Here is a 14086-nt window from a genome sequence, read left to right as displayed (position 1 = left end):
TGACATCTTCCTTAAAGGGATACCTTTCCTTCACGCTTGACAAGAGTCGCCTCCAAAGGCTGAGGACTCGTGTCCCTTTTCCAATAGCTTTGTCAATGCCCCCTTCCCTAGAAAGGGATCCCAGCTGCTTGGCTTCCCTACCCTCTAATTCCAGGCTACTGGCCCCATTATCCCAGCATCGGAGCAGCCAGGTGACAATATGCTCACCTGGACGGTGGCTGAAATCTTTTCGCATATCTCGCAGCTCACTCAGAGATAGAGATCGGGTGGTCACTGCCTCGTTTATGAGTTCTTCCTCTTCTTCCTCGCCGATCAGCGGCCGTCTCTCCTCCTCCCGTTCTCGTGATGGCCCTTCTCCAGCGTATTCGTACAGTTCTTCCTCCGCTTCCCTTTTAGAAGAAGCTTCTTCCTCCCTTACTAAATGAGACGACTTTCACTTCCAAGATTTCTTCTTGTGTACAGGGGCGACTGATACCGGCACAGGCTGGTTCTTTGGTTCAGCCACAGGGCGTGTTGCTGGGGTCTGAGTGGCTGCAGTGCCTGTCGCCGGGGTTGGAATGGCCGCAGTGCATGTCACCGGAGTCTGAGTGGCCGCAGGGCCTGTTGCTGGGGTTGGAGTGGCCGCAGTGCATGTCGCCGGGGTCTGAGTGGCCGCAGGGCCTGTCGCCGGGGTTGGAATGGCCGCAGTGCATGTCACCGGAGTCTGAGTGGCCGCAGGGCCTGTTGCCGGGGTTGGAGTGGCCGCAGGGCCTGTCGCTGGAGTCTGAGTGGCCGCAGGGCCTGTCGCTGGGGTTGGAATGGCCGCAGTGCCCGTCACTGGGGTCTGAGTGGCCGCAGGGCCTGTTGCTGGGGTTGGAATGGCCGCAGTGCATGTCACCGGAGTCTGAGTGGCCGCAGGGCCTGTCGCCGGGGTTGGAGTGGCCGCAGTGCATGTCGCCGGGGTCTGAGTGGCCGCAGGGCCTGTCGCCGGGGTTGGAGTGGCCGCAGGGCCTGTCGCTGGGGTCTGAGTGGCCGCAGGGCCTGTCGCTGGGGTTGGAATGGCCGCAGTGCCCGTCACTGGGGTCTGAGTGGCCGCAGGGCCTGTTGCCGGGGTTGGAGTGGCCGCAGTGCATGTCGCCGGGGTCTGAGTGGCCGCAGGGCCTGTCGCCGGGGTTGGAGTGGCCGCAGTGCCCGTCACCAGGGTCTGAGTGGCCGCAGGGCCTGTCGCCGGGGTTGGAGTGGCCGCAGTGCATGTCGCTGGGGTCGGAGTGGCTGCAGGGCCTGTCGCCGGGGTCTGAGTGGCTGCACGGCGTGTCGCTGGGGTCGGAGTGGCCACAGGGCATGTTGCCCAGGTCTGAGTGGCTGCAGTGTGTGTCGTTTTACTGTCAGAGCCAGAGACCTTCTCTTCCCTTTGAGGGTACTGAATGGTGTTGAACAGGGCTCGGTAGGCATGGGCCAGGCCCCAGCACGTTGCAATGATCTGCATCTCTCTGGAGTTGCCAGGGTGACAGCATACTTTGTCCAAATATTCTACTAACTTTTCAGGATTCTGCACTTGCTCAGGGGTGAAGTTCCAAAACACTGGGGGTGCCCATTGGCCTAGGTACTTGCCCATCTTGTCCCACACACCCTGCCACTCATAATTATTCAGCCTTGGGGCAGATCTCTGGATGATATTCTTAAATTGCTTACCAACTTTAAACAAAACCGAAACAATATTCCCAAGAAGTATTAATAGAAGTATCTTAACTACCCAAGGCTGTTCAAAATACTGAAAAGCTACTGTAATGAAGGAGGAAACATCATAGAAGAAGGTAGTGACACTGCCATTCTGTATTTCCTCCGAAAAAAAAACTCTCAGAAAAGTTACTGTAATTGCTAGTTGTCTCCACGAAATGGTATCCGTGGTACAGTAATGGCTTCATTGCGAAATCTACATACCACACTAACGTCAAGGTCAATGTTCTAAAAACAAACCTCACAAGCGAGACATCACTAATCACTGCAGACCACAGCAAACTGCAAAAACCAACACCAATCTTTAATATGTACAGCAGGGAAAAGAGCACGATGCAGATTATACAAATCAATATCGAGAACAGAGAAACCAACATTGTGACCAACAACTATTAATATAATATAAGTTCCTTAATACACTCCAGTTAATCTGTTATTATCTCAAACCCTTCGTGCCCCACGTTGGGCGCCAAAAAGGACTGTCGTGGTTTAATCTCAGTCGGCAACTAAGCACCACACAGCCGCTCGCTCACTCCCCCCAACCCGGTGGGATGGGGGAGAGAATTGGAAGAGCACAAGTGAGAAAAAACTCGTGGGTTGAGATAAAAAGTTTAATAATTGAAATAAAATGATAATAATAATAATAATAATATGATAATAATAATAATACACAGAACAAGTGATGCACAGTACAATTGCTCACCACCCGCCGACCGATGCCCAGCCAGTCCCCGAGCAGCGGCCCTCCGGGACAGCTTTCCCCAGTTTATGTACTGAGCATGACGTCACATGGTATGGAATGTCCCTTTGGCCAGTTTGGGTCAGCTGTCCTGGCTGTGCCCCCTCCCAGCTTCTTGTGCACCTCCAGCCTTCTCAGCCGGTAGAGCATGGAAAACTAAAAAGTCCTTGGCTAGTGTAAGCACTACTTAGCAACAACTAAAACATCGGTGCGTTATCAACTTTGTTATCATCCTAAATCCAAAACACTGTACCAGCTACTAGAAAGGAAATTAACTCTATCCCTACTGAAACCAGGACACAGGGCTACTCTCTGTTCAGATCTTAGCCAGCTATGCCTCTGTATCCAAATTACAGACCCATTTATAGCCTATGAAATAAATGAACAATGCCATTAATCAAATGGCACACCATGGTGCATCCTTCTAATCTACATTACCATCTGCTACTGGAGATCCCAACTCTTCCTTTTTTTTTCTTTATTCATCCAATTCCTATATTTTCACTGTGATCACCTTGCTATAATAGGTCACACTCCTTGTGTTTGAGATTCACCTTTTAAAGATGAACAGGATGCAAAATACACTGTATGTTTCAGTCTCCAGAGCATATAAAAATACGTAAGACTTGGATTTGCTGTCTCTTTACACAACATGACCTGCACAGACCATTGAGCCTTCAAGTGAATAGAGCGTTATCCTAGAGGATTTTTAGTACGACTGGCCAGGTGGAGGTGTGGTGTGGTGCTGGAGATAGGAAAGATGAGCACAGATTGAATATGAGGTGGGCAGTTGTAGGGCTGAGATCAACACACATTCCACCACAGGGCTCCTGTGGGACTACAGGCAAGTCCCTTGGCATGGGATTCACCTCATTCATGTCAACGCCTAAATAACCAGGTATCTTCTCTCTCAAGAGTCCTTGGGTAGAGCATGTTCAGAGGGTGATAGTCATTGTCAAAAGTACATAGGCCAAATCCTCTGAAAACTAGAGAGGTTTTGTTGACTAAAGCTATAAGCTTAACTCAGAAACATAAACAAGGTAAGCTGTATTGCTCCCTCTCTTTGGGAAATGACTAAGCTCCACAAAATGATGCTGCTTGGAAATGCCTGCACTTGCCGAGAACAAATCCACTCAGGAACCAAAAGCAATACAGAAAGAAGCTACAAGCAACATGGCTGGGTTTGCCTGCCATTGGCCCCAAACTAACTGTGCCTCAGAGGCAGACTTGCACACACAGCTGCAGGGCTGCATTAACTCAGACAAGCCACCCCAGGGCCTGTGGAAATTTCACATGCCTTGTGGAGGTAACAGCACCTCCTGTTTTCTTGTGCAGGCACATGTCCTTCACCTCCCATTGGTTGGACAGGACCAAAACTTCATCTCACAGCACTATGTTGTATCAGGTCCAGGTCCCACAGTAGCTGGGACAGCCTTAGGTCTTTAGACAGATATCCAACCTTGCCATGGCTTTGCTGTGTTTCATCCAATGCTGATGGAGTGTTTAGAAGCATGGACTTGTTCCACAGCCTGCTAAAATACTTTTTCTTTTTTTCCTTGGGGCAGCCACTACTCAGAAGACATCTGTGTGTTACACGCTGTTTCTGAACAGAATGTGACCAAGCCCAGCTGTCAGTATTCAGCTGAAATGTGCCTTGGAGAGCAGTCATTTCATTTCTTGCATGCTGGCCCTTGCCATGGTGATTCCAACCTAGACTGGGCTATTGAAAGGGCAAAGCTCTCTTCAAATAGCTTGAAGAAAGTGCCCTGTGGCTATGACACCTGCTATGACTGGGAGGAGTGTCCAGGTACGACTTCTGAATGGTGGGATTTATCCAGTCCTTTGGATCTAAAAATAAAATTTGCTGACTCCTTCACTGCTCCAAGAATGGGATTTACAGGCATTGTTGTCCATCTGAGCAATTTACAGTGAGAAGAGCGTGGAAGTGTGGTCAGTCCCATGTCCCTGCTACCAAGTGTTACACTTAGATATGTGCCTTTTCCCTTAGGCGCAAGTGGTGCAGCGTTGCCACTTCCCATTAGTAAGGCACAAAAGGAACTTTGAGATTAAGGGAACTTTTTCAGGAGAATTAACATTTGAATCTTTAATCACAAAAACATAGCAATGTTATCACCCATTCCCTGTGAGGCTACTATAACCACTAGTTTGTACTTCAGGAGTTAATTCGGGCCACACCCTCTATAACATATAATTAAATTGTGAAATTAAATCATGATTCTACTTAAAAAGCAAGACTGGGGCCATCAGGCTTAATGGGATTTTAATGGTAGAATTTGCAAATGCCCATATGTGAAAGCTGTGTTTATTAAGAGTTTTAATGAACTAGCTAAGCTGGTGAAATCCCTAAGAGGATTATTTCATAAACACTGTTGTGCAACTTAGCTATTTACTGTGTATCTTGGTGATAAGAGCAGTGGGTTTTCCTGTAAATATCTGAGGTGCTGGCTGGCTCCGCGCACATCAAGCACTCGCCAGGAGTGAGCACTACGCTCATTCCTTCACTTGCTTCCATAGACAAATATGATCCTTATCACACCTTGTCTACTTATGGTAAATAAAGCAACAGCAGTGTGCAGCAATCCTAAAACCCCATTTTGAAGATGCAAGATTTCTGTAGCACAGGATTTGAAGTAGGTGGCTGTAAAATTACTGCATGAGATGTTGTTCCCTGTGGGGCTGAAGCAGAGGGCACGATCAGGTGTGCCCCTTGAATGACATGCTGTGGTGGAGCCTCTAGGCACCTTGGGCTCCTGGGAAGGTGGCTATAATTTCAAAAAATATTTGGCTTACTTATTCCAGAGCCCCTAAGAAGCCTAGATCTGCTCCCACTGTAGAAGTCACTTAAAGCTGGATCCTGAGCCAGCACCTCAGTGTTTTTCTCTCAAAAGCCTTCAGAAGAGCCCTGTTCAGTGAGAAAAAATGAGAGAGAGTTACATTACATTAAATAAAGTAAGTTTTCACTGTGGTGCTCAAGAAGTTTGAATTGGACTTTCCTCCTCACCACATCCACAAAAGTCCTCTTTTTCATGAGTATGCACAAACATTTAGGAAATGGAAGTTTTGGTTTTCCTGAGAACGAGTAGTTGGTATCAACACAGAGGCAGAAGATACTGCAGTACCATGTGAAAGCAGCTAAATGGAGGAAAACACATATTTTTCATATGCTTTAAGAAAGGGAAGGCAGAAACTTAGTTGCCTGCCTAGGGAATTTCTGGGAAAGAATATAAAGAGTCAGAATCTGATTAGATCAGAAATGGGTAATGAAATAACTGGCAGGACTTGAGCTTTACCACAGGCCAGCAGCAGGTAGCTTAGCATTCATAAAGGGAGCTTTAATGAAATAGGAGCTGACACAATATGGACCTTAAGACTCCATTTCACAGCAACATTGTGTGCAAGGATAATGGGGAACAGAAAGTCAACTTAATATCGTTTTGTTTATAAGAAAGGTCAGGGAAAGCCAGTGGATAAAAATAGTTAGATACTTCATTTCTGCTTCTGTATGGGCCACTGCTGCAAAAACTGGTATTTAAAGCTGCTTTTGCCTCTATTCCTAATACCCTACCATCTAGTGTATGCACTATAGGCTTTTTGTAACTAATGTATCACAAGCCTCCAATAGTGTTTTTTCCTGTTGGACTTTGAAATGTTGTCAAACTGTAAAATATGTTTTTAGTTATGACATTTGCAACTAAAATTCCAACACGTTCATTCCCAGAGACACAGACGCAGTGCTCCTGCCTGATGCCTTACCAGTGCCCCAAAGAAGAGAGCCACCTTCACTGCATCCAAATGGAGTCGACAGGGAGGAGAAGGACAGTCAGTCATTGCACACTGGCAGCCATGAAGTGTGCTGGCATCAAAGTGGAGGTGCTGGAGCCAGGGAGCTGCCTGGTGTAACCTGGCAGCTATCCTGGCAGCCACCATGATCATCCCACCGTGTGCAGGCTGAGCCTTCCTGGGAACAACTTGGCTGGTTATGAAAGGACAAGTAGATCAAAAACAAAGCACTAAAAAAAAAAAAATAGAGCTCACTTAACAGATTTTTGAGAGAAGGGTGTCAGTGGGCTTTTTTTGTTCTGAAAATGACCGGGCATGTGGGGTATAGGGACTGCTCTCACTGCTGGTAACTCCGTGGATGTGCAGAGGGAGGGAGGGGAGCGGATGGGAAGGGAGAAAAAGGAGTATTGCCTCTGGTCTCCCCTGGTTCTGGATGAGACTTTTCCTTTCCTCAGCCATTTGTTGCTTTGTCCCTGTGCTTGTGATGGCTGTGCACCCTGGTTGTCTCGCTGGCTGAGTACCTGCTGTATCATCCAGGCAGGCAGACCAGGAACTTCAGCATCATTGTATGTTCCCTCTGGCACCTAACAGGGTCATGAAGGAGGCTACCTGTACAGGCATTCATGGTACAAATTCAGGGAGCAGTACAAAATACTTAAAACCACAAATATGCAAATATTGAGTGAAGTCTTCAAAACCATGTGATTTTTAATCAGAGTAACTGAAGGGAGGAAGCGTTTGCTTTCTGGGTTGGTTTGTTGGTTTTGAGCCTTATACACTGTTGGGGAATTTTTATGGTACACCTCGAGGTGCATTAAACACATGTTTGTGCTTAAATATAAAAGAAGAATTTAATGAGCAATGCATTGGTTCGAGTCCTATCGCAATACGTGGTTCTACATGGAGTCTGCAAGGATGTGTCACAAGCAGATTCCTTATACACACTTTCACCAGCACCAATCCTGAGAGCAGTTGCGTGGGGCACCTCAGCTCAGCTGTAGGTCCATGCCCCAGCCCAGCTCTGTTGCCCAAAGGTGGCCCCTAAGCTTGGGTGCCTCAGCGCTCCCATTCCAGGATGGCTACACGCAACGCTGAGGCTGTTTCTTATCTCATCACCAAGGGAAACTTCACTCCCTTGCCAGGAGTCATTCTTTCTCTGGCATTTCTGCTTCCAGCCAGTTTAACCCCTTCTTGTAGTTGGGCCTTCTTGCGCTCTGTGCCAGATCATTCCTCGGTCACAATTACCCCTGCTAAGCAGTTACAGTTAGAATTTCCCCTTCAACACTCAGAATTTTACAAAACTGAGGATTAGAAATCTGCCTTCCAAGAAGGGGAAAGCTGAAAGTCACTTTTTTTTACCAGCAGTTAGCAAAACAATGAAAATCAGGGAAAAAAGCATGAGAAGTGTCCATTGGTGAATAACCTGCCCTATGCATAAGTGCCACACCTCACCAGGGGCTGGGTGGAGTCACTTGGGAGCTGGGAGTGGGCTGGATGTGAAATGGTTATTTTCCCTCCAAGGAGGTATCAGACCCCTATATTTGGGATGTTGCCAAGCCCCCTAAATCAGCAGCTAGTCTCAACTAGATGGAGCTCAAGGAAAAGAAACAATCCTGCTGTTAAATACAGTAAAGCATTATGTTTTCTTGCTTAAAATGTACAGTAAAAATTATTATAAAAAACAGATAGGTTTGCCTTTGTAGTTCTATAGCTTTTTCTTCCAACTGAAGATATATACTAATATGCTGGTGATGGTCTAGGAGAGGGTTGCAAATTTGATTGTCCCCAGATTGTTTTTTAGTCCCCTTATTTCTTCCTGCTGGTTGCATTCTGTGGGGGAATAATCACAGAATGGCTGTGTATACCTTCTGCATCCTCAACAAGCAATGAAGATTTCTTGCTCCTGACCCTCTAACCTTAATACTAGCTTTTCATTACAGGACTCTGATTCCAGTGTGACTGTCTAGCAATGTTTCTGATAGGAGGAATTTTTTTCCCTGACACTTCTCACCATGATAAATTGCCAGATGAAGTTATTTCCTGGTGAATAGAAGGCAGCCGAGAGCTCCCTGGCTGCCCCCATTTCTCCAGCACCTCTGGTCTCAGAGTGGTTGCGTACTGTGTGAGCGCTCACATTAAGACTTGCATTGTTCTCTCTTGCTGATGGGGATAACTCCCGTATTTTCTTTTACAGTTGAGCATTATGGCGCAGAATGAAGACATCATCTGCCACTCACTAATAAGGTGGTGATTCAGCCATAAACTGAATCCAGAGGAAATCTTCAGCTTTTTTAAATTAGTGGGAGTTTTGCTGTTGGCTTCAGTAGGGTCAGGACTGCACTCGTAAGGACTTCAGGTTTGCTGCTGTGCTTTGTCACAGGGGTCCCCAACCCTAACATCAAAGACCGCAGCTCTTTAGTGTTTTCTGCAACACCTATCTTTTTCTTGGGTAAGCTCTCCTCTTCTACTGTGATAACTTATGTTAGGTAATGATAGAGTTTTCTTGTTCACTGGTGGCAGGAAATGCTGTCCCTCCTTTGCCATTGTAAGCTCCAAATAATGTTATCTGGCTTGATGGATCATTGCCTTGGGTCATAAATTATAATTGGGGAAGATGAAGCAAATCTGAACTGAATCTGTCAGGGTAACCAGGGTCACAGAAACCTTACCGATTCTCAAAGGAGAGCTTTCTTGGTAATGCAGCTTCTCTACTGCACAGAAAAATCCCATCTATTTGTTCTTAATGTCAGAGAGGAGGCATTATCCAAAATGAATATAATGAGCCTTTCCGCTGACGCAAAGTTCCATACAGCATCCCAGCATATCTAATTTTTCACAAGCACAACAGTATGTGAAGTGTATGTAGAATACACTTACCACAGTAAGACAGCTGAGGCACAATTCAATGGCTGGACAATTAGCAGCTGCTAATATTGTGGGCTTCTGTATAAATAGTTATTGCAATTGTAGCGTAGAATGCAAAATTTGACCAAAAATAGAAGAGAACTGAATACATATATAGTGTATGTTATAATGTTTATCCTTATGCAACCTCAGAAAGGGGTAATCCAGATTTTGCTTCAAGGGTTTGAAGATAAGGCAGATATATAGGTTTAAAGAGCAGCCCCCAGGGAGTGTGAGCGACCCAGATCGCGGTGAACAGGGTGGGCAAACAGGGCGTGGCACGTCAGAAAGGCGTGGCGTGGCAGTTTGTGCGGCAGTTTGCACAGGCAGGGCGTGCAGGGAAGGCGAGCAGGCAAGGCACAGCCCCCCTCCTGGCTATAGAGGCCAACTCAACTAGTAGTCGTCACCTTCCCAGAAGAGGACCCAGCTATGGTTTCCACTCGGCCGAAAGCCGTCGCCAGAAGGAATGTGGCGACCCAGACGGAGCCCTCACACAAGCATACAGCTGTCCAGGTCTCTGGCTGCAGGGAGTGCCTGAGCCTGTCACTTGTACTGGAGGGCAGCAGAGACAACACCTGTGTGCGGTGTGACCAGGTGGACGATCTGCTCGGCCTGGTGGCAGAGCTGGAAAGGTTAAGGAGTATCCGGGAGTGTGAGAGGGAGATAGGTTGGTAGAGCCACACCCTACCATCCCTGAGGCAAAGGCAGCAGATGGAAGCTCCACAAGAAGCAGAGGATCCCTTGCTCTCTTGCCACCAGATAGAAAGAGGGGACCTAAGCGATGGGGGGGCAATGGAAACAGGTCCCTGGTCGGGGTGCCAGGCGAACCCCCGCCTGGCCTCCCTCACCTTCCCAGTTGCCCTTACAGAACAGATATGGGGCCTTGGAACTTGAGGGCCTGGCAAATGAGGACGTAGATGAAGGTCCATCCAGGGGGTCGCCTAGGGTGAGGCAGTCAGCCCCACGCATTATGACTGCCGCTGCTAAGAAAAAAAGGAGGGTAATTGTCACAGGCGATTCCCTTCTGAGGGGAACAGAGGGGCCAATATGCCGACCAGACCCATCCCACAGGGAAGTCTGCTGCCTCCCTGGGGCCCGGGTCAGAGACATCACTAGGAAACCCCCTGGTCTGGTACAGCCTTCCGACTACTACCCGCTGTTGGTTATACAGGCTGGCAGTGATGAGGTTCCAGAGAGAAGTCCAGAAGCAATCAAAAGGGACTTCAGGGCACTGGGGCAACTGGTTGAAGGATCGGGAGCACAGGTAGTGTTTTCCTCTATCCCTACAGTGGCAGGGAAGGATACTGAAAGGAGCAGGAAAACACACCTGATCAACACGTGGCTCAGGGGCTGGTGCCATCAGAGGAACTTTGGCTTTTTTGATCATGGGGAGGTTTACACGGCACCGGGCCTGCTGGCAACAGGTGGAGTTCAGCTGTCTCACAGGGGGAAAAGGATTCTTGCTCATGAATTGGCAGGGCTCATTGAGAGGGCTTTAAACTAGGTTCGAAGGGAGAAGGGGATAAAACCAGGCTCACTAGAGATGAGCCTAGGGGTGGCATGCCAATGCTGGGGGCGAATTCGATAGCCCAGCTCAAGTGCATCTACACCAATGCACGCAGCATGGGCGGCAAACAGGAGGAGCTGGAAGCCATTGTGCAGCGGGATACATATGACTTAGTCGCCATCACAGAAACATGGTGGGGTGACTCTCATGATTGGAGTGCTGCAATGGATGGCTATAAACTCTTCAGAAGGGACAGGCGAGGAAGGAGAGGCGGTGGGGTGGCCCTGTATGTTAGGGAGTGTTTCGATTGTATAGAGCTCAATGATTGTGATGATGATACGGTTGAGTGTTTATGGGTAAGGATGAGGGGGAAGGCCAACAAGGCAGATATCCTGCTGGGAGTCTGTTATAGACCACCCAACCAGGATGAAGGGGCGGATGAAGCGTTCTACAAGCAGCTGGCAGAAGTGTCTCAATCGCTAGCCCTTGTTCTCGTGGGGGACTTCAACTTCCCGGACATCTGCTGGAAATACAACATGGCAGAGAGGAAGCAGTCTAGGAGGTTCCTGGAGTGTGTGGAAGACAACTTCCTGACACAGCTGGTAAGTGAGCCTACCAGGGGAGGTGCCTCGCTCAACCTGCTGTTTACAAACAGAGAAGGACTGGTGGGAGATGTGGTGGTCGGAGGCTGTCTTGGGCTTAGCGACCATGAAATGATAGAATTCTCGATTCTTGGTGAAGTAAGGAGGGGGGCTAGAAAAACTGCAACCATGGACGTCCGGAGGGCAGACTTTGGCCTGTTCAGGACGCTGGTTGAGAGAGTCCCTTGGGAGACAGTCCTGAAGGGCAAAGGGGTCCAGGAAGGCTGGACGATCTTCAAGAAGGAAGTCTTAAAGGCGCAGGAGCAGGCTGTCCCCATGTGCCATAAGAAGAACAGGCGGGGAAGACGACCGGCCTGGCTGAACAGGGAGCTCTTGCTGGGACTCAGGAAAAAAAGGAGAGTTTACCACTTGTGGAAGAAGGGGCAGGCGACTCAAGAAGAGTACAGGGATCTCATTAGGTCGTGCAGAGAGGAAATGAGAAAGGCAAAAGCCCAGCTAGAACGCAATCTGGCCGCTGTCGTTAAAGACAACAAAAAAAGCTTTTACAAATATATTAATGACAAGAAGAGAGCCAAGGAGAATCTCCATCCTTTATTGGATGGGGGGGGGAACATTGTCACCGAGGATGAGGAAAAGGCTGAGGTACTTAATGCCTTCTTTGCCTCAGTCTTTAACAGGCAGACCAGTTATCCTCAGGATACTCGGCCCCCTGAGCTGGAAGACAGGGACGGCGAGCAGGATGAACCCCCCCATAATCCAAGAGGAAGCAGTTAACGACCTGCTACGCTGCCTGGATGCTCACAAGTCTATGGGGCCGGATGGGATCCACCCGAGAGTGCTGAGGGAGCTGGTGGAGGTGCTCGCCAAGCTGCTATCCATCATTTATCACCAGTCCTGGTTAATGGGGGAGGTCCCGGACGACTGGAGGCTTGCCAATGTGACGCCCATCTACAAGAAGGGCCAGAAGGAGGATCCGGGGAACTACAGGCCTGTCAGCCTGACCTCGGTGCTGGGGAAGATTATGGAGCGGTTCATCTTGAGGGCGCTCACAAGGCATGAGCAGGACAACCAGGGGATCAGGCCCAGCCAGCACAGGCTCATGAGAGGCAGGTCCTGCTTGACCAACCTGATCTCCTTCTATGACCAGGTGACCCGCCTAGTGGATGAGGGAAAGGCTGTGGATGTGGTCTACCTGGACTTCAGCAAGGCCTTTGACACTGTCTCCCACAGCATTCTCCTAGAGAAGCTGGCGGCTCACGGCTTAGACAGGTGGACTCTGCGCTGGGTCAAAAACTGGCTGGATGGCCGGGCCCAGAGAGTTGTGGTGAATGGAGTTACATCCAGTTGGCGGCTGGTCACGAGCGGTGTTCCCCAGGGCTCAGTTTTGGGGCCGGTCTTGCTCAATATCTTTATTGATGATCTGGATGAGGGTATTGAGTGCACCCTCAGTAAGTTTGCAGACGACACCAAGTTGGGCGGGAGTGTTGATCTGCTCGAGGGTAGGAAGGCTCTGCAGAGGGACCTGGACAGGCTGGATCGATGGGCCCAGGCCAACTGTATGAGGTTCAACAAGGACAAGTGCCAGGTCCTGCACTTCGGCCACAACAACCCCATGCAACACTACAGGCTTGGGGAAGAGTGGCTGGAAAGCTGCCTGGCGGAAAAGGACCTGGGGGTGCTGGTTGACAGCTGGCTGAACATGAGCTGGCAGTGTGCCCAGGAGGCCAAGAAGGCCAATGGCATCCTGGCCTGTATCAGAAATAGTGTGGCCAGCAGGAGGAGGGAAGTGATCGTGCCCCTCTACTCGGCACTGGTGGGGCCGCACCTCGACTACTGTGTTCAGTTTTGGGCCCCTCACTACAAGAAGGACGTTGAGGTGCTGGAGCGTGTGCAGAGAAGGGCAACGAGGCTGGTGAGGGGTCTGGAGAACAAGTCTTCTGAGGAGCGGCTGAGGGAACTGGGGTTGTTTAGCCTGGAGAAAAGGAGGCTGAGGGGAGACCTCATCGCTCTCCACAACTCCCTGAAAGGAGGTTGTTGCGAGGTGGGTGTTGGTCTCTTCTCCCAAGTAACTAGCGATAGGACGAGAGGAAATGGCCTCAAGTTGCGGCAGGGGAGGTTTAGATTGGATGTAAGGAAAAATTTCTTTACTGAAAGAGTGGTGAAACATTGGCACAGGCTGCCCAGGGAAGTGGTTGAGTCCCCATCCCTGCAAGTATTTAAAAGACGCGTAGATGAGGCGCTTAGGGACATGGTTTAGTGGACATGGTGGTGTTGGGTCGACGGTTGGACTCAATGATCTTAGGGGTCTTTTCCAACCTTAATGATTCTATGATTCTATATATCAATTGCCAAACTTTTGCCAATGAGCCACTGCTTAGTTATAGCAATTACTGTTTCCTGTTACAGCTTGTTGTGGTTTAACCCCAGCTGGCAACTAAGCACCACACAGCCGCTCGCTCACTCCCTCCCAGTGGGATGGGGGAGAGAATCGGAAGGGTAAAAGTGAGAGAACTCGTGGGTTGAGATAAAGACAGTTTAATAGGTAAAGCAAAAGCTGTGCACGCAAGCAAAGCAAAACAAGGAATTCATTCACTGCTTCCCATGGGCAGGCAGGTGTTCAGCCATCTCCAGGAAAGCAGGGCTCCATCATGCGTAATGGTTACTTGGGAAGACAAACACCATCACTCCGAACATCCCCCCCCCCTTCCTTCTTCTTCCCCCAGCTTTATATACTGAGCATGATGTCATATGGTATGGAATATCCCTTTGGCCAGTTTGGCTGTGCCCCCCTCCCAGCTTCTTGTGCACCTGCGGCCT

General features: G+C 49.1%; 1 protein-coding gene across 2 annotated transcripts in view; it reads left to right on the top strand.

The window, feature by feature from the left end:
- The window catches only part of C6 (complement C6), a 38602-nt gene extending 31484 nt beyond the window's left edge, over positions 1-7118 (top strand). For both annotated transcript variants that reach the window (XM_076362658.1, XM_076362657.1), the window contains exons 17-18: positions 4021-4262; positions 6195-7118. In XM_076362658.1, coding sequence (XP_076218773.1) covers positions 4021-4262; positions 6195-6376 — 424 coding nt within the window. In that variant the 3' untranslated portion in view covers positions 6377-7118. The remainder of the gene's footprint in view (positions 1-4020; positions 4263-6194) is intronic.
- Positions 7119-14086: the final 6968 nt, after the last annotated feature.

The sequence above is a fragment of the Aptenodytes patagonicus genome, chromosome Z (assembly GCF_965638725.1).
Source record: "Aptenodytes patagonicus chromosome Z, bAptPat1.pri.cur, whole genome shotgun sequence".
NCBI lineage: Eukaryota > Metazoa > Chordata > Aves > Sphenisciformes > Spheniscidae > Aptenodytes > Aptenodytes patagonicus.
The sequence above is the reverse complement of the archived record's forward strand: the minus strand, read 5'-3'. Positions and strand labels throughout refer to the sequence as shown.